Source organism: Oncorhynchus clarkii, chromosome 13, assembly GCF_045791955.1.
Source record: "Oncorhynchus clarkii lewisi isolate Uvic-CL-2024 chromosome 13, UVic_Ocla_1.0, whole genome shotgun sequence".
NCBI classification, from domain to species: Eukaryota; Metazoa; Chordata; class Actinopteri; order Salmoniformes; family Salmonidae; genus Oncorhynchus; species Oncorhynchus clarkii.
The window spans coordinates 23,802,392-23,829,850 of NC_092159.1; the positions used below are offsets into that span (position 1 = coordinate 23,802,392).

Sequence of the window (27,459 nt, forward strand, 5' to 3'; positions counted from 1 at the left end):
ACAGCCCGGCCTCTTTCATGAGAATGATGTTGAGTATATTTGGGGACCTAAACTTCTCAAATCTCCTTTGTTACTTAGATGACTTGTTGGTCTTTGCACCCACCGAGGAACAGGCTCTACAGCGACTTGAAGTTGTGTTTAGCCGTCTAAGAGCCAACAATCTCAAGCTAGCACCCAAAAAATGCCACTTTCTACGAAGAACAGTGAAATTCCTCGGACATATCATTAAAGAGGACGGTGTGTCAGTGGATCCTGAGAAGGTGGAGGCCATTGCCAAGATGAGCCAAGCTCAGCTGATGGAGGCAGATGGATGCACTCCCTCTGCTCGGAGGCTGAAATCCTTCTTGGGTATGGTATTATATTACCAGCACTTCATTCCTGACTGTTCTGCTATAGCCAGACCTTTGTTTGCACTCACTGGGGGTCAAAAGAGAAGAGGAAGAGATGGGAAGAAGGGCAACAGTGGGATTTTCCGGAAGCTGACGCTATCGGATTGGACTGAGGAGTGTGTCGTTGCATTCCGGAAGCTGAAGGATGCTCTTTTGAATTGTGTCATGCTAGCTCACCCTGATTTCGAGAGGCCGTTCATTCTCTTCACTGACGCTTCCTTGGATGGTCTTGGGGCTGTGCTTTGCCAAGTACCTGAAGGTGAAGATAAGGCAAGGCCCATAGCATTTGCGAGCAAGACACTGAGTAAGTCGCAGAGAAGGTACCCGGCACACAGACTTGAATTTCTAGCACTGAAATGGAGTGTGTGTGAGAAATTCAGTCACTGGCTTAAGGGGCACGAGTTCACTGTCTGGACAGATAGTAACCCGTTAACGTACATCATGACAAAACCCAAGCTGGACGCTTGCGAGCAAAGATGGGTTGCCAAGCTGGCACCGTACAACTTTGATTTGAAGCGTATCCCAGGCAGCAAGAATACAGTAGCAGATGCACTGAGCCGCGATCCCTTTGCAGTGACTGTCGCGCAGAGACTGATGAGGGAGTCCTACCTAGCACTTCTGTCTGAGGCTGTTGGGACACTGAATGATGATGTCCAAGATGCCTTCCGTTGGGCTTCTTATCCCCAGGAGATAACCTCTTTGACCACTGCTGAAGTGAAGGCCATATGTCAGCTCCATATTGACTGGGAATGTTCAATGGAGATGCAAGCAATCCAGCTTGGTTCCAACACCCAACGGCTGCTTTCTCCTGGTATTGACACTTTGCCTGAACTCTCGCACGAGGAACTTCGAGATCTCCAGCTGCAAGACTCTGTGACTTCCAAGGTCATCCCTTTCGTCTTCAATAAGAAACGGCCCACCAGACGAGATCGATACAGTGTTTCTTCTAAAGTGTTGTTGCTGATGAAACAGTGGGATCGCTTGATCCTAAGAGAGGGAGTTCTGTATCGTGTCATTAAGGAGAGTCACACAAACCGGAGAAGGTTCCAGTATGTCTTGCCAGAGGTGTTGAGACTCAAAGCGATGACTGGCATTCACGACCTTGCAGGACATCAAGGCCAAGCTAGAACTCTAGCTCTGGCCAGGCAGAGATTTTTCTGGCCGGCAATGGAGAGAGACATCAAGGAGTATGTGCGCTGCTGCCAGAGATGCGTTCTAGCAAAGACACCAGAGCCAGCGGCTAGAGCCCCGTTAGAGAGCATCAAAACTTGCTCTCCCATGGAGTTGGTGTGTTTGGATTTTTGGACAGCGGAAGACAGTAAGAAGAACTCAGTTGATGTTCTGGTGGTGACTGACCACTTCACTAAACTTGCCCATGCATGGCCATGCAGAAACCAGACAGCCAAGCAAGTAGCTCGTAAACTGTGGGATCATGTCTTCTGTGTCTACGGCTTTGCATCAAGGATCCATACTGATCAAGGCGCAAATTTTGAGAGTGAGCTAATAGCAGAACTGCTTAAGCTCTCTGGTGTCCAAAAGTCAAGAACCACAGCATATCACCCAATGGGGAATGGAGAAACTGAACGCTTCAACAGGACTTTAGGTAGCATGCTCAGGAATCTGCCCTTGAAAACCAAAGAACATTGGCCTGAACAAATCCAGTCATTAACATTTGCCTACAATGCCACTGTTCACGAGACTACGGGCTATGCTCCATTCTTTCTCATGTTTGGTAGAGTCCCTCGGCTACCAGTGGATGTTATGTTCCGCAATGTTTTGGATGACTCCAGTGTTGTGGATTGCAACAAGTATGTCGAGACTCTGATCACTGGGCTGAAGGAAGCTATGAGTGTTGCCCAAAGGCACACTGACAAGCAACAGAGACGCCAAGGTCGGGAGTATGACAAGCGGGTTAAAGGCATCGGTTTGTCCATGGGGGATCGTGTCCTCATCGCCAACAAGGGTGAAAGGGGCCGCCGCAAGTTGGCTGACAAGTGGAACCCCGAGATTTTCACAGTGACTTCAGTCAATCCACAAACTCACACGTACATAATCCAAGATCGTTATGGCAGAGAGAAAGTGGTTCACAGGAATCTACTGCTGCAGGTGAATTTCCTGCCATTTGAAATTGATGATTCAGTACACTTCAATGACAGTGATGCTGCAGGGCCTTCAATCAATGTAGATGCAGGAGAGGCCACCCACTCCGGCGATGGACTGGACAGGGAAGACATGGAGGACTCTGGGGAGGAAAGTGCATCCTGGCTGGCGGAGGATTCAAGCGATTACTCCGAACTCTGGACATCGGATGGAAAGTCAGAGCCAGAAGAACCTTGTTTTCTTGAGGAAAATGACCGGGGAAGCACCTCTGAGATTCTGGAGCTGATTCCTTCAAACTCACCTCTGATCAATGATCTAAGGCCAGAGCCACCGTTAGTTACTATGGCCCCTAGCCCAGTGGCAGGTCGCACAAGGGCGGGGAGGGTAGTTAAACCAGTAAAGAGACTAATAGAGTCAACCCACCAGAAGGTGTAAGTTTAACATAGTACAGAGATGATTTAGTACAGGATTTTTTTTTAAGGCTAAGAATGTAGATATAGTGTAAGAGGCACTATGCATCTAGGGGCAGTTGAAGGCCTGACCAACTTTCACTTGCCCTGAACCCTATGGGTAGCTTTGAGCTGAATTCAGAATTAAGCCTTGAGCTTGGTAGGTTATTTTGTTGTTTTACAAGGTTGGTGAAATTCAGGAGGGGTGAATGTAACAGTTGTTAAAGTACTATGTGAATTTCACCAGGTTCATATATCAATATGTTGTGTTGATTTGTTATGCATGCCTGCATCCTGGGAGAAGGGGAGTGTGTACTTACGTTTTGCCCGGCGTGCTCGTGCTCAAATCATTTTGATGCACTGAGAGAGGTAGGCACGCTTTTTCTGTCTTCAGAAAAGTTTGATTCTTTTAAGTACAAAGTCATACACACAGTGTTTTGTTCATGAATAATGATGTATATTTAGAGGTTACTCATAAGTGGATGGTATTGTTAAGATGCACTTGTAATTGTACTTTTTAGGATGATATCAACATTCTGAATTCAACATGTGGTTAATAGCTAGCTAAGGTATTAGCAGGCTATTGTATGTGTGAACGATGGCTAGCTCCTCGAATGATCCCAGTCCCTCCTATTGTGCATCTGTTGTAGAAAGAGGCGACGATTCTCAGAACAGATGTGCTCTACAAATGTTTTATTTCCTTTTGGATGCAGGTATGTGGTTTTATCAATGTAAAATATGTTATGTATAATAAGGAGAGAGTGTATTAATTTTTGTATGTAAAATCATTTTGATGCACTGAGAGAGAAAGAGGCGACGATTCTCAGAACAGATGTGCTCTACAAATGTTTTATTTCCTTTTGGATGCAGATGCAAGATGCAGAGAGTCAGTTCTGATTGATTAAAACTACCTGATCTCCAAAGTCCACGTTTATGGTCTCTATCAACCACACACAACGCAGAGTTACAGCGGTGTAGTATAGCACCGGCTACACCTACATAATTATATAATACCCTAATTGCCTGCACTGATCATTAAACTGTGAGGGCAAGTGCCAAGAGAGCTCTATAATGATTAATAAGTCTATAGGTCTCGATTTGATTTTTACTACAATTTGCTTTTGGCATTCATTAACTATTATCCACTATTACTTGACTCTCAATCACAAGGATGTCACCGTGTTTACAGAGGAAAAAATAAAGGTAGGTTAAATCAAATGATGTAATGGAATGATACGTATGTAGGGAAGGGAACGAACACAAAATTGTCTGTTAAATATATTACCCTCTAGAAGAAAAAGAAACGCACACCTATTAAGACGAGGTGCTGGCTAGCGGAGTAGAAACTTGAAAATAAAAGAGAGCCAGCCGCACACTCTAGGAGCTCAGATGCAAACATTTTATACCAACGTTTCGACAGCCAAGCTGTCTTCATCAGGGTATAATCACAAACACTGCGGGATGACTCGTTTATATAGTGTCAAAAGACCCAGGTGTCTGTAATCATGGCCAGGAGTGGCCTAATATCATTGGTTAATAATCAAATATTAAAATGTCATACAAAGAACAGCATACAAACAAATTGATAGCATACGATCATAGATTAATTTGACCATACAAGTTTACAAACAATTACAATGGCAAAGTCACAATAATCACAAGAATGGCATCAGATCAAAGTCTACGTGCAAGGGTCTTTAAATTAAAGATCCAGGCAGCCTCTCGTTTTAACAATAAATTATCAAGGTCACCCCCTCTCCTAGGGAGGGTGACATGTTCGATGCCAATATAACGCAGAGACTAAATCGAGTGGCTTTCCTCCAAGAAGTGGGCCGCAACTGGATAAGTAAAGATTTTACACCTAATGGTGCTACGATGCTCTGAGTTACGTACTTTTAATTCGCGCTTTGTTTTACCCAGATAATTCTAACTACCCGCTATTCAAAGTGCTCTGAACAAATTAAGGGAATTTTTCACAAACATTGGCACATCCTAAAATACGATGATAGTCTCGGTAATGTGTTTTCGGACCTTCCCTTGGTCGTATTCTCGCGGGGCAGAAATCTCAGAGACCAATTGGTAAACTCTGATTTACCACCCCAAGATAATCCTGAACAACGTCTATTTGCGCCCCTACTGGGTGGAAATTACAAATGTAATGGCTGTGCTCAATGCAATGGCACTTATAAATGTAGATCCTTCAAACACCCACAAACAGGGAAATCGATCCCAATAAAAGGTGTTATTACGTGCTCCACTAAGGCAGTTATTTATCTTATAACTTGTCCTTGTGGTAAAAATGATGTGGGTAAAACAAAGCGCGAATTATAAGTACGTATCTCAGAGCATCGTAGCACCATTAGGTGTAAAAACTTTACTTATCGGCACTTTACTTGCGGCCCACTTCTTGTAGGAAAGCCACTCGATTTTGTTTCTGCGTTATATTGGCATCGAACATGTCACCCTCCCTAGGAGAGGGGGTGACCTTGATAATTTATTGTTAAAACGAGAGGCTGCCTTGATCTTTAATTTAAAGACCCTTGCGCCCTTCGGTCTCAACGTAGACTTTGATCTGAAGCCATTCTTGTGATTATTGTAATTGTTTGTAAACTTGTATGGTCAAATTAATCTATGATCGTATGCTATCAATTTATTTGTATGCTGTTCTTTGTATGACATTTTAATATTTGATTATTAACCATTGATATTAGGCCACTCCTGGCCATGATTACAGACACCTGGGTCTTTTGACACTATATAAACGAGTCATCCCGCAGTGTTTGTGATTATACCCTGATGTAGACAGCTTGGCTGTCGAAACGTTGGTATACATTTTTTTTGCATCTGAGCTCCTAGAGTGTGCGGCTCTCTTTTATTTTCAAATATATTACCCTACCTGGTTATTACTTATGGTCGCTACCGATTGTGGCTAAGAATATTTAACAGATGCTCTTACATTTGCTGCAACTTTCCTTGTCATCCAATTTGGTTTGTGTCTCAATCCCTACAAATTATAAAACCATACATGAAGGATTCTGCATAATGACACAGCATTTCATATTTCACTGTAGGAAAGGGGCATAAATAGCCCTGCCTGTCATGTCAGTTTTCTGCCATGACTAGATTCACATTAATCTCCAGGTAAAATAGATCTATAAGAATTGTCATTTATCCTATATTTACAATCCCCTGGTTAAAATGGATTACTCATTGACCTACCTAGTATCAATAGTATCAGTTTATATAATTATGAATTAGTACATGGAGATTGTGGTCAGAAAATAAGTAGATGCTTTTCCCTCTTGAAACTGGCAGGTATAAAAGTGGTGGAAATACATCAAGGTCAGAATATGGAATATCTGTGGACACAAGCAGCCACACCGCCATTTCTTTGCTCTCCAACCTAAATGCCTTCCTTGCTGGCACTGGCATTTCCCCCACGTTTAAGTTCAAATTTAGAATAACAGAGAGGATCATTAAAATAGGAATAAAGTACATTTTACACACGCTAAACTCGGGTCTAAATGTCCCCTATATGAACCGACATTATATAGACGTGAGAACATCACTTATCAATCGTGTGTTCTGTCAAGGCCACTTGTTCCAGGGACCCGGCCCAGGTAGCTGTTCTGTCCCTGGTACAGTGCACCGGTCTGACCAGGGCCCAGTTTCCCAGAAGCATGTTAAGGTTAAGTTCATGATGCTTTTGGGAAATGAGCCCGGGTGAAAGACATCTTCATGGAGCTTCCACTACATTGTTTTCACCTGTCAAGTCTTTTCAAATCATTGCAGATGAGAGGATGGATTTTGAAATTGAGAGCCTTACATGGTAAATAATTGGCCCTCATTTTGTGTGCTACTTAAATGAAATGTCTTACCAATTCCCTTCATTTTATGAGACCTAGGAAAGAACATAACACTTTATTCTATGAAACATTATGCTGTGAGTTCCAAACAGCATAGAGTTTATTGCTTGTTTTCTGCAAGGGTACAAGAGGTTTATAATTTCCGCTTTTATTTTCCTTATTTACAGTGTCAGTTGAAGCTCACAGAGCAGCTGATGTGAAAAAACTATGAACACACTGTAATAAATACAAAAGACTGAAATGAGAAATAAAAATGTTAAAATTTCAGACAAAAATTTAGCAAAAAGAAAACTAATTTAAACACACAATACTTCCATACACACAGAATAAAGTGGGTTTTACACCAGGTGAGAAATTGCACCGGTCGGCGACTAAATGTCGCAGGGCTCGGCTGGCAAAGCATGCTACAAGAAGCAACAGTCCATATGGTCTGATCTATTATCTAGAAACTGAGTGAAAGTCAATGATGTTAAGACGTAGATAGCAGAAAACAGTACTGTGTGCGTGCACTGGACATGAGCTCTATGTGTGCATATCTACACGCGTATATATCTACATAAAAAGTCAATCAGTCCATTAACTATTTAGTAAATAGATGGAAGTTGCTGATTATAACGGCAACACAAGTCTGCGTGTGCAAAAAAAAAAAGTTTTTTAAATGCATTTTATTCATTTTCTGTCAAATTAAAAGGTTGCTTGTGATCCACCACATGAACAATATCTTATACTGTGCAAAAGCACCATTTCTAGGATACTTGATAATTGTCTTTCTGAAGAGAATCTGCTTTACCTTTGATCACACTGGACTGGGTCTATTTTATTTTGCATGTACGCAGGTGAATACAGTCCATGGTCATAGTCCACATCCACTGCTATTTAAACAGGCAGCATAACAAAAAAAAACATTCAACAGAATTTTTCTCATGTCAACACACATTTTGCTCAGAAGGGACAAAATAATAGCAAATAAATATTGTTTAAAAAAAAGTCCATTCATGCAAGGGTTGTGGTAGAGGCTCTATTAGGGTCATGTCTAGATGGCATACAGCGTGTCAAAAGGTGATTTTTCTATGCATTTTAGCTAACCCTAACCTAATTCTCATAACCTGCTAGGTTCATTCTCCTCAACCTTCTACAAAATGTCAATTTTGACAAAAGCTGTATCCCTTCTAGACTAAAAAAAAAACTCTAGCACTCTCTGGGCCCAACCTCAGTCTCTTAGTGGCCAAAAGGTTAAAGGTTATGCACTCAGCTCGCATTCAAGGAGAGGGTCACGGGTTTGACCTGACAGCGGCTTCCATAACCAGAAGATCATCTCCCCTTCCACAAGTCAGCCTCACAAAGAAAGATGACTTCACCTGAGAATACAGAGGTCTGTGATAACACCAACATGCTAGCTTGTACATGAATAGAAAGAGGAACAAGCCATATACAAAATAGGTATGTATTTGTACACGTATATACTCAAAATTACAGGTAGATATACTTTCTTATCTGTATATTTCCATTGAATGCAGTATGGTTGGAATAAAACGTGGTATATTCATTTGAACTTAATATGAAGAAAGCACGTCCTTTGTCGCCATTCAGTTTGTAAAGTGCTCTAGAGTGGCAACTGGAAAAAACATCCTGCCATCTTAGGTTGGATGTCACTTTTGAAAACACTGACATCGTCCTTGAATTGCTTTCAACTAGCCTGGTCCCTGGGACAGAGTTCCACTCACTAGACAACGACCCACTTTGAGCGTTTGATAAGGAATTTCTATGGTGTGATTTAAAAGGTACAGTGTGATATGATGTTTAGCGTTAAGTTCAACTCAGACTTTCACCAAAGCGCAACAGGTCTACTCCATGTGTAGCTGGACGGGGTTAGGTGTTCAGGTTAGCATGTCTATTAGCTTTTGATGTCAAGAGGTGGCAGGAAGTTAGCTGTGTGAGACTGTATTGGTCATCAGTAAGACCTAGTTTCTCCTGGTTAGCTCATGGTCAGGAACCCCCCCCCCTGGCCCTAGTCATCTACTCAGTGTGGACCTTCATATTTCTCTCCCCCAGGCCAAAGACAACATAACTTCTCTAAAATACTCTCGTTGCAGTCTGGACCTTGGCATTCGATCGCACCAGACGACCCACAAAAAAAGAAAAGATAAAGTGCTTTCACGGAACGCACATACTAGGGACCAGAGTCTTCAGGAAAAACTCCCAGTCCAACACAAAACTGGTTGTTCTGTGGATTTCACCATTATAATTACATACAAGCTATTACAAAAACAAAACTTAAAAAACTAAATAAAAGCTGGCATTCTCACAGGGTTTCAAGGTATGTAATCGTCACTCCTCTGTAGCAGCTGAAAAAAGGAAGTGATATTTTTTTTAAAAGAAAGGGAAAAAAAGAATGCAGTGAGAGAGAGGAGAGGGTTCCCGTGTGGTCTGCCTCTCAGTCTGTCTGTCCTTCTGCAGTCGGTCTCCATACTGTCCTGGAGAACTGGGCAGCAGAAAGGGGTGTGGTCACAATCCTCATGGGCGTGCCTGAACGTTGCAGGGTTCCCGTGGTGACAGCAGAGTCTATAGTCTTGCTGCGCTGACCGCACAAAATACACACACGCTGACACACACACACACACACACTTCCCCACTGATGTGTCACTCATTCCACCGCAAAGCCACACGTCTCCTCGATGGCTGTCAGCAGCTTGTCGTACAGCTTGTCATAGTGCTCGTAGGCAGGAACGTCAATCCGGTTAAAGCTGGACAGAGAGGGAGAGAAAGAGTTTGGAAGAGAGAGGAGTACATTTTAGGTTTGAAAGGACAGTTTTGAAGAACCTTTATCCATCGATAAATGAATGACATTTTATTTTTGTGTCAAATCGCCAGTTGGCAATCCATCCCTTACGGGATGAATTGACGCCAACAAGCATTTCAATAATTATCTTTAAACCGTGCTACATACAAAACATTAATATTGGATTTGGACATGCATTTAAAACCGGTAAAACCATATTAGTTGGGAGATTGGACACCCTTTCATAACATGGCTTTGCCTCATTGACAGGTCATTGTAATTAAGAATATGTTGTTAAATGTATGGAGTAGCATTCTTGTAGCAGTGTGTATCTGTGTGGAGCAGTGGTACAGTAACTGTACTCACCAGGTGTGGGCTTTGGGTAGATTGTTGGTGTTGGCATCGATCTGGTGTATGGTGAAGAGCCTGGGCCCCGCAGCACCTGGAGGGTGTCACACACACACACACACACACACACACACACACACACACACACACACACACACACAGAGAGAGAGAGTCATCATAAATTCTCAGGCTGTCCATCATTATATTTCTCGACACACAGAAGTCAGACAGTTCAGGACAGTTGACCAGTTGAACTCAGTGTTTAGAACGTGAACAAACATGGCTGCTGTTTTAACACAAGACTGGGTGTATATTTTATATACTGTATATTTTCATACATAAAGACAGCTGGGTTGGCCTCAGACACAGACAGACAGACTGACTGACAGACTCACAGGCAGGCACACACACACACACACAGAGACTCTCTCACACGGGCACGCACGGCTTGAACAGAAAGATCAACTCTCAAACACGCACACTGCGAAACACACACAGCTGCACTCTGAGGTCTTCTGTTCCCCCAGGGCTTCCTGTCTGTCTGGATTTAACCAAACCAACTGAGGTCGACCACGACTCTGTCATGAAGACGGGGTCAACTCCGGCAGTCAGAGACTCGCACAGTGTTTTCCACTAGTGTCGGCTATATAGCCAGTTACAAACTCACTTTCAGCCAGATACCTTTTCCACTTCAATTAATTAAGCAACTTATTTTTTTTACAAGTCAGAAAATATATTAAAAACATTCTAGCGATCTATTGATAGGACAAGCGCCTGTCAGTCACAAAGTGAGCGATGACAAGGAAGCCCTGCTCGTTTGTCTGTCCCGCCTCCCGGTACCTGGGTGTGTGTGTTGTGTACGCTGTGGTTACAGTCAAATTTCTTTACACAGTGGGAGAGAGCCTGATGCTCTTCCATTGTCTACGAGTCAATTTGCACGTCCCTTATAAAATGTGGTAACGATGAGTCGAAATCCACAACCTATTGTTTCCTGGCACATTCATATTTTTTCTTTTGCGTGTTTCATATGCAGCCATGCAGCAAGAGCACAGGCTTACTGAGCCGTTCATCTGGCTCCATAATTTGTATACCGGTGGGCTTTTTGGTCGATAATCTGCAGATAAATTATGAAAACAATCGATGAAGATGGTGAATCCTATTCACTGTAGGTACAATTGGTAGGGTAGTGGAGATATGGTCAAAGAAAACAAATGTCATTGTTTTAAAAGCTAGAGATACTTACAGTGCCTTCAGAAAGTATTCACACCCCTTGACTTTTGACAGATTTTGTTGGGTTACAGTCTGAATTTAAAATGGATTAAAATTGAGATTTTGTGTAACTAGCCTACACACAATACCCCATAACGTCAGAGGAATTTTTAACTAATTAAAAAAATGTAAGCTGAAATGTCTGGTGTCAATAAGTATTACACCCCTTTGTTATGGCAAGCCTAAATAAGTAAAGGAGTAAAAATGTGCTTAACAAGTCACATGGACTCACTCTGTATAATAAAGAGAGTGATTAACATGATGTTTGAATGACTACCTCATCTCTGTACCCCACACATACAATTATCCGTAAGGTCCCTCAGTCGAGCAGTGAATTTCAAACATATTCAACCACAAAGACCAGGGAGGTTTTCCAATGCCTCGCAAAGAAGGGTACCCATTGGTAGATGGTAGCATGGTGAAGTTATTAATTACACTTTGGATGGTGTATCAATAGACCCAGTCACTACAAAGACACAGGCGTCCTTCCTAACTCAGTTGCCAGAGAGGAAGGAAACCGCTCAGCAATGTCACCATGAGGCCAACGGTGACTTTAAAACAGTTACAGAGTTTAATGGCTGTGACAGGAGAAACTGAGGATGGATCAACAACATTGTAGTTACTCCACAATACTAACCTAATTGACAGAGTGAAAAGGAAGTCTGTACAGAATAAAATATTCCAAAACATGCATCCTGTTTGCAACAAGACACTAAAGTAAAACTGCAAAAAAAAGTGGCAAAGAAATTAACTTTATGTCCTGATGACAAAGCGTTATATTTGGGGCAAATCCAACATCTCTGAGTACCACTTCATATTTTCAATCGTGGCAATGGCTGCATCATGTTATGGGTATGCTTGTCATCAGCAAGAACTAGGGAGTCCTTGCCGACGCACTGGCAAGATGCTAGAGGAAAACCTAGTTCAGTCTGCTTTCCACCAGACACTGGGAGATTAATTCACCTTTCAGCAGGACAATAACCTAAAACACAAGGCCAGATCTACACTGGAGTTGCTTATCAAGACGACATTAAATGTTCCTGAGTGACCTAGTTACAGTTTTGACTTAAAATCGGCTTTAAAATCTATGGCAAGACTTGAAAATGGCCGTCCAGCAATGATCAACCATCAACTTGACAGAGCTTGAAGAATTTAATTAAGAATAATGTGCAAATATTGTATAATCGAGGTATGCAAAGCTCTTAAGAGACTTAGCCAGAAAGACTCACTGCTGTAATTGCTGCCTCTACAAAGTATTGACTCAGGGGTGTGAATACTTATGTAAATGAGCCATTTAATTTTCCATAACTTAGCAAACATTTTTCACTTAGTCATTATGGGGTATTGTGTGTAGATGGGTGAGAAAAAATATATAATTTAATCAATTTTGAATTCAGGCTGTAACAACAAAATGCGGAATAAATCAAGGGGTATGAATACTTTTTGAAGGCACTGTAAACACATCACCCATTCTCCATCACACCCCCCCCCCCCAATCTCTTTACCTTGTAAAGCCTTGAATCCCTGCAGTGGGACTCTAGATGACCCGGTAACAAACTGCAGCAGTCTGGCCCTCCTCTCCTCGTCGTAGGACTCCACGGCCTTCCAGAACCACTTGACCACGTTGCTGTCCGTGGTGCAGTGCTTCAGACGTGTGTTGCTCTTCCAGTCCGCTATGTCGATCTTCCCCAGGCCACACACTATCAACTGGGGTAGGGAGGAGAGGGGAGAACATAACTGATTAGATGGTTTGAAGGGGTGTATATTCGTGGGAAAAAGTATGATAGCTGTCACCTTTCATTTCATTTAAAAAGTATATCCCAAGGTCTCAGATTCATCTTGGAACCCCCCCCCCCCCCTCCCCTATTCAGGATACCCACACAAAGATGTATGCTCTTGAGAAATGATGTCATGTTTCCAGTAAGTGAATCATTTCTTTCCTAGACCATGTTATATGCAACTGTCTACATACCTCTAGTTCCTTCTCGTCAAAGGACTTGAGCAGGTGCTGGGGGATGACCTCGTTGAAGCCCTTCTGCAGGGCCAGGAACTGAGCCTCGATGCCGTGGAGGAAACGCCAGTTCACATACAGCCTATAAAGAGAGAAGACCTAAGTCAATATAACATTGCAACATGTGAAACCCCCACAGCAGTTCAAACAAAACCAGGACTGGGGGATAAGTATTTTTGGTGTGCTGGTAATCTTGGAAAGACAGAACCAAATTCAGATTTGGTTCTGGAGGGGAGGGTTGAAATTCGGCTCAGTGCGAGAGGCGTAGTCCTTTGAAACCCTTGGCCATCTATGAGCCAATCGAATCCCTCCCCTTCTGAAATTCGAAAGATGCCAGGTAACAACCATCTCTGCTTAATCGTGATTCGTCCAAATAATCAGTGATGCAAAAACCAGCGCACCAGAGGAATTATTCCTCTTCACCCTCATATCCCCTATGTTCCAGACAGATTTAACTTTGGTTACGGATGGGGGAGAGACTACTGCACTGCTAACTGGCTGGCATGCAGCTGCTGTCTGGGTCGGAACAGGTCTATCTTGAAAAATAGATTGTATCACAATGAGACCAACCAAATCAAATAATAAATTAACCCCATTGGTTCTAAGAGGAACAATGTCACTCCATCACAAGGTATGTTTCAGGTGTATACTTCAGACCTGAGGGGTGATGACGGTTGCTGTGTGTGTATCGCGTCGGCTGTGTGTGTGTGTGTGTGTGTGTGTGTGTATATCGCGTCGGGTGTGTGTATCGCGTCGGATGTGTGTATCAAATCAAATTTATTTACATAGCCCTTCTTACATCCGCTGATATCTCAAAGTGCTGTACAGAAACATGTCAGCTGTGTGTATCGTGTCGGCTGTGTGTGTATCGCGTCGGCTGTGTGTGTGTGTGTATCACGTCGGATGTGTGTGTGTGTATCACGTCGGCTGTGTGTATCAAATCAAATTTATTTACATAGCCCTTCTTACATCAGCTGATATCTCAAAGTGCTGTACAGAAACGTGTCGGCTGTGTGTGTATCGTGTCGGCTGTGTGTGTATCGCGTCGGCTGTGTGTGTGTGTGTATCGCGTCGGCTGTGTGTGTGTGTGTATCGCGTCGGCTGTGTGTGTGTGTGTATCGTGTCGGCTGTGTGTGTGTGTGTATCGCGTCGGCTGTGTGTGTATCGCGTCGGCTGTGTGTGTGTGTGTGTGTATCGCGTCGGCTGTGTGTGTGTGTGTGTGCATCGCGTCGGCTGTGTGTGTGTGTGTGTGTATCGCGTCGGCTGTGTGTGTGTGTGTGTGTGTATCGCGTCGGCTGTGTGTGTGTGTGTGTATCGCGTCGGCTGTGTGTGTGTGTGTATCGCGTCGGCTGTGTGCGTGTATCGCGTCGGCTGTGTGCGTGTATCGCGTCGGCTGTGTGCGTGTATCGCGTCGGCTGTGTGCGTGTATCGCGTCAGCTGTGTGTATCAAATCAAATGTATTTACATAGCCCTTCTTACATCAGCTGATATCTCAAAGTGCTGTACAGAAACATGTCAGCTGTGTGTATCGTGTCGGCTGTGTGTGTATCATGTCGGCTGTGTGTGTATCATGGCGGCTGTGTGTGTATCATGTCGGCTGTGTGTGTATCATGTCGGCTGTGTGTGTATCGTGTCGGCTGTGTGTGTATCGTGTCGGCTGTGTGTGTATCGTGTCGGCTGTGTGTGTATCGTGTCGGCTGTGTGTGTATCGTGTCGGCTGTGTGTGTGCGCGTGCGTGGGACCCAGGCGGCCCGCCTCCTCCTCCTCCATACCTGACATACTCCTTCTTGGTGTCCTCGGAGACAGAGACAGTCTTGCCGTTGGGCTTCAGTTCGTGCTGGATGATCTCTCCGTAGGCATTGTGCTCCACACAGAACGTATGGTCCAGCACCCCCGTGATGTCGTTGTCCCTGGAGCGGAGAAGACGGAAATGTTAGTCGTCGGACATGTTAGCCTGTCTTGTCAACAGAGGGCGCTAGTCTTGATGGGAGAGCAGTTGGTTCATGCTGGTGTTTTAGTGGCATTTCATGGATACAAAACAACCAACAGGTCAGCTCAAGGTTGTCAGCTCACGGCCACACGTGCAAACTTAAACATTACACATGCTATCCTGTGTGTCTGAATATACTGTATATGGCTGTGCTTGTACAGTATTGTAAGTCTTCGGGGGTTCACGTAAGTTCAATTGTGTCTGTGTGCAAGCATCTGTATGTGTGTGTGTGTTTGTAGATGTCTGCCTCAACGCTGTGTGTGTGTCCAGGTCTATACACTATATATGCAAAAGTATGAGGACTCCCCTTCAAATTAGTGGATTCAGCTATTTCAGCCACATCCGTTGCTGACAGATGTATAAAATGGAGCACACAGCCGTGCAATCTCCATAGCTCAACATTGGCAGTAGAATGGCCTTACCGAAGAGCTCAGTGACTTTCAACGTGGCACTGTCATAGGATGCCGACTTTCCAACAAGTTAGTTTGTCAAATTTCTAGGAGCAACAAGCTCACAGAACGGGACCACCGAGTGCTGAAGCACACAGAGCGTAAAAACCGTCTGTCACAACAGAGTTCCAAACTGCCTCTGGAAGCAATGTTAGCACAAGAACTGCTCGCTGGGAGCTTCACGAAATGGGTTTCCACGGCCGAGCAGCCGCACACAAGCCTAAGATCACCATGCACAATGTCAAGAGTCGGCTGGAGGGGTGTAAAGCTCGCCGCCATTGAACTCTGGAGCAGCCGTTATTGGGCCTATATGAATTCTAGTTAGTTTTGAAGCACATGCACATGTATTTGTTTATGATAAAAGCTAAAATGTTGATACGAATCCCAGTCATTCAAATGACAAAGTAATTTGTGGAATATTAGGTTTTTACATTGTGTAAAAAGCACCGTTTCCTACTGAGATGCATTACATTGAAAATTGTACTGTCACTTTAATAAGAATGTCAGTGACCTTCTGGAGTGACAACATGCAAATCAGTCATTCATTCATTGCTATGATCTCCTGAAGAAGCTATCCCTTTTCCATTCTTTCTGTGCCGCCAAATGTTTGCATATACTGGTAAAGTTACCAGGTCGTTAGCTAGCTAAGGTGTTAACGGCACGCGAGTCGTTTTAGAACGGCCCAGGGTCTATGAAGGTAAAATGCGTCCCGTCACTGGAGAAGCTTCCAGCTGCAGCGCCAACGCGCAATAGAAGGAAAAAACATTGCGCGGGTAATACGGGTCACAATTTCTGAACAGTTTACGCTGGAGACAATAACCATTTTTTCCCCTCTCTAGGCCACTCGGAAACAGCGGCACAGTGAAGCCTAATCATTACAACAATTATTATCTGACTTTTTTTCCCCTCCTAGGTGCACTGGTGCTCCCAGATTGAAATTTCCAAGTCGCACAGCAAAATATTTAGGAGCATATGCGACCAAAACGCGTGTCAGAGCCCCTGTACGTGTCGTCGGTGTCTCCTACTCACAGGATCCAGACCAGGCTGTTGTGGAGGTCTGGGTCCACTGACTCCATGTCGTCCAGGGTGATGGGTTTCCCCAGCAGCTGTTTGTAGAAGGGCAGGGTGAAGCCCCCGTCTATGTAGTGGCCGTGGAACACCGCCATGCCCATGATACGACCCACAAAGTGGAAGTAGGACAGGTGCTCCTGGAGAAAAATAATGGAGAGATGAGTTTTGAGGTTGGCCATCGATGCTTATTTTGTGTGCGAGTGTGGTCACTATTGGGTTGTAGAGAAAAGTGTGATATAAATGTAGCTTATCATCATTATTATACAGAGGTCCCTCCCCTCTGGCTTTCTCATTAAATGGGCTTGAGGTGGTGGTGAGCAGACACGAGGAATCAAGAAAATGTCATTGAGAATCTCCCCGTGTCTACTCCTCCACCTCCTTCAGTCTACAAGAACCTCCCTCTCGTAGGAATTCAGCTTGTGGCTCGTTCTCCATCCTCCTCTCTGTTGTTATGCGTCTCTCTCTATGTATCTATTGACTCCTCTATTTCTCTCTCTCACCGGGTTGACGGCGCTGTCTGGGTTGATCTGCAGGGTGTAGATGTCGTCTCTGGAGTACTGGAACAGGCCGTAGTAGGGGTTCAACATCTCATGGGACAGCAGGTACAGCCACTCCCTATAAGACAGACATCTTGTTAGTCACGTGACACCGGCATAATAAAAACACCATTATTTTGGGTTGCATGTTGGCCACATGCCCCCAAAAAATGTATGTTTGATGTATCAAGCTTTTTGAATGTGAATTTCCACAGAGGTTGTTTCTTTCTGGACTACTGCCCTATGAGCAAAAGATGTTGAAAAGACATCTTTTTGGTTGAAAAGACGAAGACCATAGATTGACTGATGAAAACAATTTTGCTCAATGGGTTGACCTCGTGGTATTATTAAACAGTGTTTCAGCCTGGAGGTGTGGATGACTGCAGTACCTGGCCACTCCTCCGTAGTCCAGGCCCTCTTCTCCTCTGAACTTGACCATCAGTCTCTTCCACAGGTCCTTGGGACGCATCTTCATCACCTGGCGGTACGACTCCTGCAACACAACAAACGAGCGCATGGGTCTGTTAACCTTGGGTGTATTCACTAGGAACCAAACGGAACCAAAACAGGGAGGAACCTACCCGAATTGGTAAAATATAAAGTCTTGTTTTTGCTGCAAAACATTTTGCTACGGAATACACCCCTAATCTTAAAATGTGCCAACCTGCAGGCCATTCAACTCGACCCTCAATCATGTTGTTTCTGTTCTAAACAGCGCTTGTTGTTTTACGCAGCAGTAAGAGCAACAGTGGATTACAATGTTCCGGATCCGAATTCCACAATTGATAATGTCAAGTAAAGTCTGTTCTTTATTTTAATTTAAAATAATAATAATTTAAGTGGGGCAGAGAGTACAGCAATATGCGGTCGACAATTTACCATTGTCATAATACTCCCTCAGATGAGTCAATTCACCATCCAGAGCTGTTTGACAGCGCTGTACACCGCTCCTCGTTCTCTCGCTCTCCTGGTAGACTAGGCCCTAGTGGTGCCTGGGAGAAACCAGCAGGAATGCACCAACACCATGACACATGTGCCTGGGAAAGAGAGCGAGTGCATGTGTGAGTGGGCTTTACGTGCACTAGCTCCGTTTACGTCACGTAAGGGCTCTCCCCCCCCCCCCCCCCCCGCTCTCTCCTCTATCATGGTCCAGAGTAACTCGGGAGGGCTGCCATCAAAAACAAACTCCTGCCACCACAGCACAGAGCTGTGAGGAGTGTTGCAACGGTGAACGCAGCAAAGCACAGGAAGCAGGCTCGAGGAGAAGCAGGAGAGTGAAGCGAGGGTTATTAGTTAGGAAATTACAGTGCACTGGTCAGTGGCGAACAATGCCACCAGTCCCTGTTGAAATCGCAGGCAGGGTGCGCCACACACACACGGGCGCACGCTCGCTTTGCTTTCTTGCACATCGTGTCCCCGTGGCTGTTACGTCCCCAGGATGAAGTCATCTTTTTTTCTTTCTTCATTTGCTCAAATTGCACTGGCGAAAGATGTCCGTCCCCAAAACTTGCCACTAGGTCCTTCCTTCCTCCCTCTCTCCCCTCCCCTCCTTCCCCCCACTTTTAACTGCTGAAATTATCCTGAAAGAATGCCTTGCCGCGGAAGAACAGATGATTGGAGGAGGCGAAAGAAAGAGGAAACTGGTGTTTGAAAGGGCCTTTTTCCTCTCTGTTTTTTTACTGCAAATCGTAACAAATTTGGGGGGTATTACTGCTCAGTTGTAGTAGGCCTTTTCTTGCAGACTGTAAATGGATGCAAAGCAACCTATAAATCGTATGGGTGTGCATGTTTGTAGACTTGTAACAGAGTGTGTTTAAGTATGTTTATATAGATATATATTTTGTCTTATTTTTCTTCAGTATAAGCACTTGTTTGGGTGTATGAGCATGCAGTGTACTATTGCATGTGTCATTTTTACATGTACATGCCTTTGAGTGTGTACACGGTGTACAAAACATTAAGAGCACCTGCTCTTTTCCATGACAAAGTCTGACCATAGTCTGATCCCTTACTGATGCCAATTGTTAAGTCCACTTCAATCAGCGTAGGGGAGGAGTCAAGTTAAAGGAGGATGTTTAAGCCTTGTAGACATGGATTGTGTATGTGTGCCATTCAGCGGGTGAATGGGCAAGACAAAAAAACTTAAGTGCCTTTGAACGGGGTATGCTAGTATGTGCCAGGAGCACAGGGTTGTCAAGAACTGCAGCGCTGCTGGGTTTCTCCACGCTCAACAGTTTCCCACGTCCATCAAGAATGGTCCTCCACCCAAAGGACATCCTGCCAACTTGACACAGCTGTGAGAAGCATTGGAGTCAGCATCCCTGTGGAACGCTTTCGACACCATCTAGAGTCCATGCCCCGACTAATTGAGGCTGTTCTTTCTGAGGGCAAAAGCAAGGGGGAGGTGCAACTCAATATTAGGAAGGTTTGTGCAGCCTACTATAAAAAGTATTCTTGATGTGGCGGATGAGTGAGTTACGCCTCTCAATGTAAAGCACTACCTATCTACATGAAAATGCAATCCATTATGATCCAGTATAAAATGAAGCCATCAATCACACACCTGGACAGGGTTTTCACACAAGGCCCCCCCATCAGTTTACCTCAAAGATCTCCTCGCGGCAGACCTCGATGCGACAGTGGCCTGCCTGGGGCTGCTGATTGGACAGCTCCTGCCGGAGGATCTTGAGCTTCTGGACCAGGTCCCTCTTGTACTTGGGCACGGTGAGGCACTCGGCCTCCTCGGGGAGCTGGGCCGGGGACAACGCCGGGACCTGCGGGGGGGGCTGCTGCTCCTTCAACTGATTCGACTGACGACTACTGGGGAGGCAGACGAGCAGAAACGCTCAATGTTAAACAGTAAAAGATTTGCTATGTGAACTCAAACAAGACAATTGTAACACATGGAATGAAATGATTAACACCATCTTTCTCTCTCTGTCTCTCTCCACTATTTTGGCAATAGTGGACTGCTCCGTTAAAATGGCAAGGCAGCTCGTTTTGAATTTGGATAGAGAGACAGAGAGCAAGAGAGAGGTGGTGTGGACTGTGGAGAATACAGGGTTAAACGTGTATATGGGTGCAAATGAACCCCCTCAGGGAAACCTTGGGACTTCCCCCTCTAAGCACTAACTGAAACTTAATAGAAACCCCTGCACCCCCCACCTCATCCTCCACTCTTTCTCATCTCAGAAGAGTCAATCTGAGCTAGATCTTTGGCTAGACTGGGACTTCACTGGGCATCAAGGTGGTATTACCACAGGGCCAAGAGAAAGAGAGAGAGAGAGAAAATAGAGGCACACAAAGGTAAGTGTTGTGAGGTGCTGGTGGCTGGCGCCTCTGGGCTCTCAGCTCGTTGTAGACAGAGGGAGTTGTGGTCCGTCTGTGCCTTCTGCCCTCCGCCACCACCTCCTCCTCCTCTCCTTCCCTCTCATTTCAGTGCTGGCAGACTAATTAAACACGCAGCCTTCGCTTTGTAAGACACCTCCGTTTCCTCTTTAAAGCCTCAAAGTGCCTTCAAAGTGAAACTGGCGCCTTTCGTCGGTGCCCTCTGCCACCCTGCCCCTGGCTAACCGCGGCTGGGTCCACCGCTGCCCTGGCTCTGTACCCACGTCAATCTATGCCCGTATGGGATGGTTACACACACACACCCTCCCAAAAGGGCCAGAGTTTCCAACAGGACGGTACAAAAGACAGAGGTCCTAATAAAACTACCTACTGTCCAGTAGCAGTACAGTTGCAGCCAAACAAAGGTGGTTCACAGAGAGGGAGTTCTTTAAACTGGTGTCTGAGAGAGGCCACAGGCAGAACAGAACATAGCCACCCAAACACCCACCCACCCACCCACCCACACACACACCCTCGTTCACCCTGTCACTCCCTCATTCTCCAGGGGTGGAAAAAAGAAAAAAAAGGCGTGTTATATTTGGAGTTCTCCAAACTAAACAGGCTCAGTGTTCCGCCGGTCCGTATCCCTGTATAATCAAGTCAGCTGGTATTTATTTTATTGGCAGCGTCGAGGCCCTTCCATGTCAAAGTGAGGGTAAGGCTCGGCTCGCAGGGCTGAAAACCACTTTAGGAAGACACACACACACACACACACACACACACACACACGGAAAAAAGAGGCCCTTTAACAAAATGGAATGAGTTTCTCTTGGCTCGGGTTAGGAAGCCCTTGAACCATATAATAAAGCATAATTTGAACGTTTTCGTTGAGGGCGCGCGATGTAATTAAAAATACGTTTCAGGCATAGTTCGGCGTCTCGGGTTCCCGATTCAGAATGACCTCGGCATATTTCTAACTGTAAATATAGCAGTACAAGTGCGGCTCAGTCGAAAATCACTCTGGCGCGGAGACACACGAGGGGAAAGAGTGGAGGGTTCCTTTCTGTGACCAGCCTCGATGAAATACGACTATCCGGGTAGAAAGACAAACTTTCAAATTCAATCTAGGAGTATTATTGTTATTCCAAGGTAGAAGAACGAGGCGAGGCGAGAGCGAGCGTTGCCAGAACAGGATTCGCTGGACCGAAGCGGTCACAATCCTGAAGTTGGCACAGGTTTGGTACCCGAGGTCCCAGCGAATCAAAAGCTCCTTTATTGAGCTGGGCGTACTACCTCGCTATAACCTCCCTCTCCCTGGCCCTTTACACTTTGCGTGAACAGCGGGGAGAAGGCCACCAAGGGTCGTCCAAGAGGCGCTGTTGTGCTGACTACTACCCACAAAAGGAGTGTGTGTTTGTGGCGCTGGAGCTCAACCCTCAAATCACCAATCATCTACCCAGGCTCCGGAAAGGAGGGGAGACGTTCCCATTGGCAGTGGATGGCCAAGTTCTCCCGAAGGGCAGACAAGTATTGCACTATATAGGGAATAGGATGTCAGCCAATCACTACCCTAGCACCACAAAGGTAGCTTTCACAAGCCTGGGGCTGCCTCCCTGTCTCACTCACAAAGAGCCCCCATAGGCACTGACAATAACACTCCGCTTACCGACAGGATGTTTACAGTATTTAGGCTACATAAAATGTGTCTATACGTCACAAAGACACATGACAGACTAAAAATACATAAAGACCCATCCAAAGGCCTTGACGACGCTCTGTTTTACAGAAATGACGTTTACAGAATTTAAGCGGCAAAAAAAGTGTTTGTATGGCACACACCGTGGTAAACAAAACCAACTTCAAATACATAAAGATGGCGTCATAAAAGACATTTGATTCATTCGCTCGCCTTCATTTCACCAGGTAAGTTCGACGCCCCCATCGCACACCAAATATAACCGACTCGCTTGAAAAATACGACGCAGACATTGTCGTAATGCTGCAGAAATAGATATACACAGTGTGGCTGAGTGCAGACCACAGCGACGTGGATGTGTGAGACATGTCTAGCAGTCTGAAGGTCTTTTCCAGTCAGAGGCTGAACCAGCAACCAGTCAGTCAAATATAAAACGGTCGGTGCTGCGTTGACAAAACAGCAGGTAAATGCCACTCCACCCGATGACAGAAATAGCTTTTATTGATTCTCTATTCTGTCACTTATTTGTCTATCCCGCCGACCACCAAACCACTAGCAGCGGGCTAAGTCTCCTCTCAGTCTCCTTGATTATCTGATTAAAATGAATTAGTGTCTCCATCTTTCTATTCTTCTGTTACTACCCTTTCATTTACTTCCTCTCCCTTTCCTCCACATCCAATCACACCCTACCTCTTTCACAAATCGCATCTCAATCTACCCCTTACTATTCTACTCCTCTCCTTCTCTCGCTCTCTCTACTACAGGATCCCTTCATTGCCTGGCCACTAGTCTAGGCAGGGTGGAAGAGCACAGGAACGAAAGAAAGAGGAGAGCGAGAGAGAAGAGAGCGAAGGTAAGAGAGCCCGAAAGTGAGAGAGATTGAAGGAGAGAGAGCGAGAGAGGTGAGAGGGCGAAAGTGAGAGAGCGAAGGAGAGAGCGAGAGAGCGCGAAAGTGAGAGAGAGCGAAGGAGAGAGAGAGCGAGAGAGGTGAGAGTGCGAAAGGGAGAGAGAGAGCGAGAGAGGTGAGAGGAGAGAAAAAGGAGAGCGGGAGAGAAGGAGAAGAAGAGCGAGAAGAGAGGAACCTCATTGCAGAACAGTAGTCTGCACTTTGGTGCATAACTCTCACATTCCTCTCCTTCCACATCCTCCTTTCTCTCGCATTCTCTAAATCTCTCCCTCGCTCTGGTATACAACTACACATTCAATTCCTTCCTTCCCAACCCTGTAAAGTGTGACAACCTAGCGATAGTGACAACTTACTTAAACTTTGGTATTGTCCTACCTTTGCCTTACATGGAATGAAATAAGAACTCAAAACCTCAATCAAAAACCAAAGCACCACTAACTAGGGGCTCCGTACCGTTCTGTTTTTCTAGGGGGTCACACACTGGAACACAGCATACTGTCTCTAACAGCGAGGTAACGCTTATCGTGAGGCCATCATCAATAGCATGTCCTCTCTGACAAACTTAAATGGCCCGAGGAATCCCGGCAAAAAACATTTATCAAGCGTGTTGTGGGCCACGGTGGTTGTTGGGTGAAATATTCTGAAATCCTGGGGCTGATCGAAGACAGATGTGCTGCTGATGGCAGGCCAGGCCTGGCTGCAGCACCGCTAGGCTAGCTAGCTAATATGTTTTCCAGCAGCTTAGCGCAGAGCGTTCTGGGATGGGCCAGTAGGGGTGTTACTGGAGCCAGGGGAGTCCTCAATGTTTGGAAGGGGTGACACACACACACACACAGTGTGTGTCCCGGGATAAATACACCCCCCCATTCATGGAGGAGACTCTCTCCATGCAGACACACTGCTGGATTTGGGTTGTGGCATTTTTGTGGCCGTTTTGTTTGTTTGCTTTGGCACCTTTCAACACCCCTCATTACCACATCTATGCAGGCAACCATTCACTTACACTACTGACTACATACACCATTGTTCATTGTATATAGGCTACTTCAGTTATTAAATATATTTTTGTTAATCCATGATCTCTACGTTGTGTCCCTTTTGGTTACGGGTTTCGAGTCGGTTCGTGACAACACTTACAGACACGTAAACATGCAATACACACACTCAATTCATAAACAGGGTTTACACACACACTCTTTGTCCTCCCTCCCGGTCCAAGATAGCTCACTCTCCTCCCCAGACGGTGCTAACGTCTCCATCAGACACACCCTTCTATCAGCCGCATCTGGTCTCACTTTGCCTGTTTACTTGCCTGTTGTCAGTCAGTAAGGACTGTTTATAGTTCCGGCTGAGAACTAGTCAGCAATCAAACAAGATGTCCGTGTTCTGCTAAGTGCCTTTAATACCCAATAAAACATGATTGTGCGAGTGCCAACAAAGCCATAAAAAGAAAGAAAACTGTGTCTTCATAGAAGTGTGCTGACTGAAAGGGGGGGGGTGGAAGAATTGTTGCCTTCATAGAAGTGTGCTGACTGAGGGGGGGTGGAAGAAATGTTGCCTTCATAGAAGTGTGCCGACTGAGGGGATGTGGAAGAAATGTTGCCTTCATAGAAGTGTGCTAACTGAGGGGGATGGAAGAAATGTTGCCTTCATAGAAGTGTGCTGACTGAGGGGGAGGAGGAAATGTTGCCTTCATAGAAGTGTGCTGACTGATGGGGGGTGGAAGAAATGTTGCCTTCATAGAAGTGTGCTGACTGAGGGGGGGGGGGGTGGAAGAAATGTTGCCTTCATAGAAGTGCTAACTGAGGGGGGGTGGAAGAAATGTTGCCTTCATAGAAGTGCTAACTGAGGGGGGGTGGAAGAAATGTTGCCTTCATAGAAGTGTGCTGACAGAGGGGTGGAAGAAATGTTGCCTTCATAGAAGTGTGCTGAATGAGGGGGGGGGGGGTGGAAGAAATGTTGCCTTTCATAGAAGTGTGTTGACAGAGTGGAGGAAGAAATGTTGCCTTCATAGGAGTGTAATGACTGAGGGGATGTGGAAGAAATGTTGCCTTCATAGAAGTGTGCTAACTGAGGGGGGTGGAAGAAATGTTGCCTTCATAGAAGTGTGCTGACTGAGGGGGGTGGAAGAAATGTTGCCTTCATAGAAGTGTGCTGACTGAAGGGGGGTGGAAGAAATGTTGCCTTCATAGAAGTGTGCTGACTGAGGGGGGGGGGTGGAAGAAATGTTGCCTTCATAGAAGTGTGCTGACTGAGGGGGGGTGGAAGAAATGTTGCATTCATAGAAGTGTGCTGACTGAGGGGGGTGGAAGAAACATTGCCTTCATAGAAGTGTGCTGACTGAGGGGGGTGGAAGAAATGTTGCCTTCATAGAAGTGCTAACTGAGGGGGGGGTGGAAGAAATGTTGCCTTCATATAAGTGTGCTGACAGAGGGGTGGAAGAAATGTTGCCTTCATAGAAGTGTGCTGAATGAGGGGGGGGTGGAAGAAATGTTGCCTTTCATAGAAGTGTGTTGACAGAGTGGAGGAAGAAATGTTGCCACATTGCAGCCTTGTTTAAATGGAGTCTGGGGTTTAAATTCCAGGGAGAGACGATTGGCTCCTGACTAACTAGTAACACACACACACCTGTGCTCAGCACAGACAGCTCTAAAAGTATTTTGTAAAAATACTAAACAGCACTAAAGCACTAGAATGCGATAGGGTAGTGACTAGTGGCGTAACACCCTTCGAGGTACAACAAAGGCATATACATAGACAATTAAATAAGACACTATTGGATCTGACTGCTGCCACCAAGTGTATTTTATGCAAGTCAACAGTGTGTGGGAGTTTATTGCTTTGGTTTGCATTTCTTTACTTTTCCCTCATCTGTGAAGAAAAACCACATTCCAAGTGTCCAAAAGCAGCTTCTTTCAGAGTGCTGCAAATCTTGCCCTCAAAAGGGAATAAGACAGTGTTGTGCATCAGCGTAAACTCACTAAGCTAGCTCCACTACCGGGGGGGCCATTTTGACACATACGGATACGATTCGTGCCGAATGACCAGATGTTGATTTCACAAACACGCGTCTCGTGCCAGGCGCTGTTATTGCAAGGTTTCACCCGAGAATTCATACAAAAATACCTTTTCTTATTAAAAGAAGAAAAAAAATGACACATTCTTGGTGTAAGACAAGAAATTCAAGCTCCCTATACCATAACTGAGATTTACCTCGTTCCCAACTGGGTTTAGCTACTACCCCTCCACCTGCTCCCGCCGTGTCCACCTGACTGTGTGCAAAGCAATGTGGGTAATAGCGCATGGTAACTGGACTGTTCCACTGGGGCGCACGGTACACGGCTGGTGTTTGAACAGCTGCTCAGGAGGGGGGGATACTGGCATGCACGCACCACACACACACACCTGCTGGCTTACTGCAGAGAGAGAGAGGTCTAGCCTAGCAGCATCTGATCCACATTACAGTGTTTCCTCAGTAGTGGGACGGCTCCAGCCCTAACCCCAGATCCAGCCCAGAGGCCTTTCAAGGCATGCCACTACCTGAGGTTCAGCTGAGGCAGCTCGCTGACAAACTGTTTGCGCACAGACAGACTGCCAGGAGTGTGTGTGCATGTTTAGTGAACCTGAATTGCATATGTGAAAATCAACAGTGGCGAAGCTACACACACACAGACGGCCCACCGGTAGGGTCACACGTTGTCAGCATTTTTTTCCAGTCTGCGTCTTACGCTGCTGTTGTGATGCGTGTGGTGAAAGGTTGCCGAGTTTGCACACACACACACACACACACACACACACACACACACACACACACACACACACACACACACACGTGTGGTTGAGTGGTGTGAATCAGTATTGTTGTTTGTCACCCCCTGAAGTGTGGTGTGTGTGTGTGTGTGTAGGGTTACCTGAGGTTAGTGTTCTGGCTCTGGCTCTCCATGGCCACGCGGGAACCGTTTGGACTAGGACCGTTTGGACCAGGGCTGTTTGGACCAGGGGGGTTTGGACTAGGGAGGAAAAGAGGGAGCGAGAGAGCAAGAGAGAGAGCAACAAACCAACAGTGATATAAAATAGGACATAAAGATCTGACGCCATCACACAGCAGATGGATTCACTAACAGCAGGTAGAATGCTTCCTCTGTATTTTTGCTACCATGATATTTCACTGTGATCTAGAAAATAGGCAAACCCAGTGTTTTCAGCTACAAAAATGCATGACCCCTGAGTAGACCGTAACAGTAAAGACCCCAGCTCGAGTCGAAGGTCACA

At 45.4% G+C, this 27,459-nt stretch overlaps 1 protein-coding gene across 4 annotated transcripts in view; it reads right to left on the reverse strand.

Moving 5' to 3' along the window:
- Positions 1-6,858: 6,858 nt before the first annotated feature.
- The window catches only part of LOC139424675 (E3 ubiquitin-protein ligase SMURF2-like), a 72,192-nt gene continuing 51,591 nt past the window's right edge, over positions 6,859-27,459 (reverse strand). For 2 of the 4 annotated variants that reach the window (XM_071176746.1, XM_071176744.1), the window contains exons 11-20: positions 27,099-27,197; positions 19,861-20,077; positions 17,647-17,750; positions 17,222-17,336; positions 16,680-16,858; positions 14,984-15,121; positions 13,173-13,293; positions 12,706-12,907; positions 9,950-10,025; positions 6,859-9,548 (exon numbers count right to left, since the gene is read on the reverse strand). In XM_071176746.1, the coding sequence (XP_071032847.1) occupies positions 9,449-9,548; positions 9,950-10,025; positions 12,706-12,907; positions 13,173-13,293; positions 14,984-15,121; positions 16,680-16,858; positions 17,222-17,336; positions 17,647-17,750; positions 19,861-20,077; positions 27,099-27,197 (1,351 nt within the window). In that variant the 3' untranslated portion in view covers positions 6,859-9,448. The remainder of the gene's footprint in view (positions 9,549-9,949; positions 10,026-12,705; positions 12,908-13,172; positions 13,294-14,983; positions 15,122-16,679; positions 16,859-17,221; positions 17,337-17,646; positions 17,751-19,860; positions 20,078-27,098; positions 27,198-27,459) is intronic. The other 2 variants (XM_071176747.1, XM_071176745.1) reach the window with 1 other exon arrangement.